The sequence below is a fragment of the Phytophthora parasitica genome, assembly GCF_000247585.1.
Source record: "Phytophthora parasitica INRA-310 unplaced genomic scaffold supercont2.55, whole genome shotgun sequence".
NCBI classification, from domain to species: Eukaryota; Oomycota; class Peronosporomycetes; order Peronosporales; family Peronosporaceae; genus Phytophthora; species Phytophthora nicotianae.
Genome location: NW_008649041.1, coordinates 285,013 through 287,882, shown reverse-complemented (window position 1 = coordinate 287,882; position 2,870 = coordinate 285,013). Strand labels below are relative to the sequence as shown.

The 2,870-nt window shown below is 48.7% G+C and overlaps 3 protein-coding genes across 3 annotated transcripts in view; 1 reads left to right on the top strand and 2 right to left on the bottom strand.

The window, feature by feature from the left end:
* Nucleotides 1-214: 214 nt before the first annotated feature.
* PPTG_15518 (hypothetical protein) lies at nt 215-1,348 on the bottom strand. Its single transcript, XM_008913732.1, has 5 exons — nt 1,171-1,348; nt 910-1,102; nt 775-842; nt 514-688; nt 215-423 (listed from the first exon to the last, which is right to left on the bottom strand). Exons 1-5 carry the CDS (start codon nt 1,311-1,313, stop codon nt 355-357), a joined length of 648 nt encoding a protein of 215 aa, XP_008911980.1. The 5' UTR covers nt 1,314-1,348; the 3' UTR covers nt 215-354.
* Nucleotides 1,349-1,401: 53 nt separating this feature from the next.
* Nucleotides 1,402-1,970, top strand: PPTG_15517 (hypothetical protein; the record flags this gene model as incomplete). Its single annotated transcript, XM_008913731.1, has 1 exon — nt 1,402-1,970. One exon carries the CDS (start codon nt 1,402-1,404, stop codon nt 1,939-1,941), a length of 540 nt encoding a protein of 179 aa, XP_008911979.1. The 3' UTR covers nt 1,942-1,970.
* The window catches only part of PPTG_15516 (hypothetical protein), a gene marked incomplete at its 5' end in the record, with an annotated part of 2,616 nt that continues 1,482 nt past the window's right edge, over nt 1,737-2,870 (bottom strand). The window contains 2 exons of the mRNA XM_008913730.1: nt 1,737-2,524; nt 2,595-2,859. Of these exons, the coding sequence (XP_008911978.1) occupies nt 2,059-2,524; nt 2,595-2,859 (731 nt within the window). The 3' untranslated portion in view covers nt 1,737-2,058. The remainder of the gene's footprint in view (nt 2,525-2,594; nt 2,860-2,870) is intronic.

The following is a 2,870-nucleotide window of genomic DNA, read 5'->3' as shown; positions in this document are numbered from 1 at the left end:
CACACGAACACGGGGAAGTAGATTTTAGCCAAATAACCGTACATCATCCTGCAAACTACAAGTAGACTTCAGTGTCTCTTTGCATGGCACGATTACCTAAAAGAACAGCGTGCCAAAGGTGTGTGTTGGCTGGAGTGGGTAGATAGGTTGAACGCCGAAACTTCGGTCCTTATGCGTTTGGTAAATGTTGAGAGATAAGCTACTGTATGACGAGATAGGAACACCTTGCGAGAATGCGTCAATATAAGCGTGAGGTTGTAACTGGTACTGTAGCATTTTATTGCCGGGTGGTTGAAAGCGCGATAACTACACGAGCCGCCTCGGTTCTACTGCAAAATAAGCACGAGTTTGTAGTTATAAAGCCTTCCGCGTAAACTTCAAGATTGAAAGTCGCTCGTTTTTGGCCTTGATGGACCGAACAACCTAGAACATCACAAACATCGGCAACAATTGCATTTAACAAGGTGAATCACAAATGATACTATAAAGTCACCGATCGTCTACACGGCGTACCGTCATTTCGAAGCCATCTTTCGCGAGAATAGCAGCAATTTCCTTTGGCTTGTTCTCCACAACGACAACCATGTAGAAAACTCCTCGCGGTGACAGTAAATCGTTGATCTTAGGTAACAAACGGTCAATAACTTCACGTCCGTGGAGCCCACCCGCCCACGCAGCTTCAACTCCTCTGCAGAAAACCACATTCCCGTTAATAAATAGCACTTCGACTGCAAGCATCTGTACATGTACAGTCCGCGTAAACGAACCACTTACGTAGATCCAACCTCCTCCGATGGAGTCGGCACATACGGCGGATTGAACAGCAACACGTCAACTTGTCCCTAAATTGCAATTTTCAAGTCAGTGAGAGCGAACCAAGCACAGCATAACTGCATCTTCTGTCCATACATGTATCCGTGGCTCGTAGCATTGCAGCAAGTCGGTGCGTACGATGTCAAACGCTTCTGCTCCATTGTTCGTTGCTGTCTGTCGCGCGACACCAGCAGCTAAAGGATTGATATCCGTTGCCAAGTACATCGCTCTCGTCCCCAGCTTTTGTAATTGCGTTGCCAAGTACACAAACACCGCGCCACTTCCACATCTGCTCAATGAAACACGAAATATTGAGCCAAATGGACATTTTCAGTCGAATTAATTGCCTCCACTTACCCGATCTCAACGCAAATCGCCGGGTCTAGCGTCACCAGCTGCGGTAGTTCATCTTGCAATGCGTCCACAAACAAGTACGTGTCTTCTGCCGGCTCATACACGTCGCAGTCGTATGCCATGTCGATCACCGGTAGCTCCGCCATGGGTATCTGCTATAAACTGTTGTTACCAATTATCCGGATTGTGTGTACCACATATAATGAGTGATCTTGAAGAGACGCATAGTGAGCAATGGACTTGAGCGTAGACGAAGATGGCTACAACAGCAGCACAGGCAGCGTAGATGAAGATGCAGAGCTGGAACTATCCTGTGCGCTGCATGACTTGGCGTTGAGGGTAAAAACATTCGAGGCCAATATGCAGGGGCGATTCCGACATGGCCTCGAAGATGACGAGAACGAAGAGGAGATCACAGAAGACATTGACCACTTTGAAGAAGAAGCGGGGTCGCATTACTATGACAGACATCGGATGGACTCGGATTCGGCTTCTCCAAAGCGTAGAAATACTAGAAGGACACGGAGCGACTACAAAATGGCGAAACCTGAGCAGGATCACGATGATGAGGACGTAGACGAGATACACAGCGACGAAGAAGTTGAACAAGAAGCGAAAGGAGAATCAGACGAGAATTTGGAGGAATGGGACTCACAAGAAGAGAAAGAGGAGCTGTGTGAGCTCAAACAGAACATCGCTAAGTTACTGCAGAGCATGCAGGAAGAGGCCAAAGCGCTTGGTGGTAACCAGTCAGACTGCAATGCTACGACCTAGGCGCAGCATAGCGCGAAACAAGAAATCAATATGAGCAGCTTATTCACCCTCTTGTACGTATTACGCCATGACACATGACTCTGCTCACTCCACTCTTCACCAGCATATCCCGTCAACCTACTTGGACTGTAAATACTCCAGGAACCGCTTCTGCAGCTCAAACTCCTGTTCCCGAAGCTCCGTCTCCTTCTGCCGTTGATCCATGTCAAACTGAATCTTGCTCTCAATTAGCTCCAGAATCCGCGCACGGAAGTTCTCGCTACTGCTACCGTCATGAGCGTCGGTAGCAGCAGTCACTTTGCCACTCATAGCATTCTCCAATTTCCGTCGTTTCTGCGCCAGCGCCGTGGAGGCAGCAGCAGAGCTCAGGCCAGCGCCATCACTTTTCGTCCCGATGACTCTCTCCTTGCCATTGCCGTCCCCTACCGTCTGTCCAGCCATCTTGTGGTTCTTCCGGAGAAGCGTCTCGTTGATCTCGCGCAGAATCGTCTCCTTGCGGGCATTCTCCTCCATCGTTCCGTGTTTAAATAACTTGTCGTGCTTGCCATCTGTGTACATTTTCATCAGCGCCGTCACTCGATCACTGCAGCATCGAAATAAATAAATTAACTAAAAAAATTGTATCATTCACACTCATTCAGTTAATTTCTTACCGACACGTGTGCCACGAAAAAGCTCCCGGGTTCTTGAACACCTGCATACCGATAGACTCGGCCACATTCTGCCACATCTGCAGCCTCGTGCCGTGCTTGGCAGTGAACGGGTTGTTGACCTGCAGCGCCTCCAACAGCATCACGTCCATAGTGCCATTGAACTTGGCGTATCTTCCACGCACTACAGGTTTCTGCTGCGTCGTCTGCGTTCTGCCTACAATAATATACGGCATGTTCGTAAGTGCATCCTGGTGTCGCTCTGTAACTGGAATACGA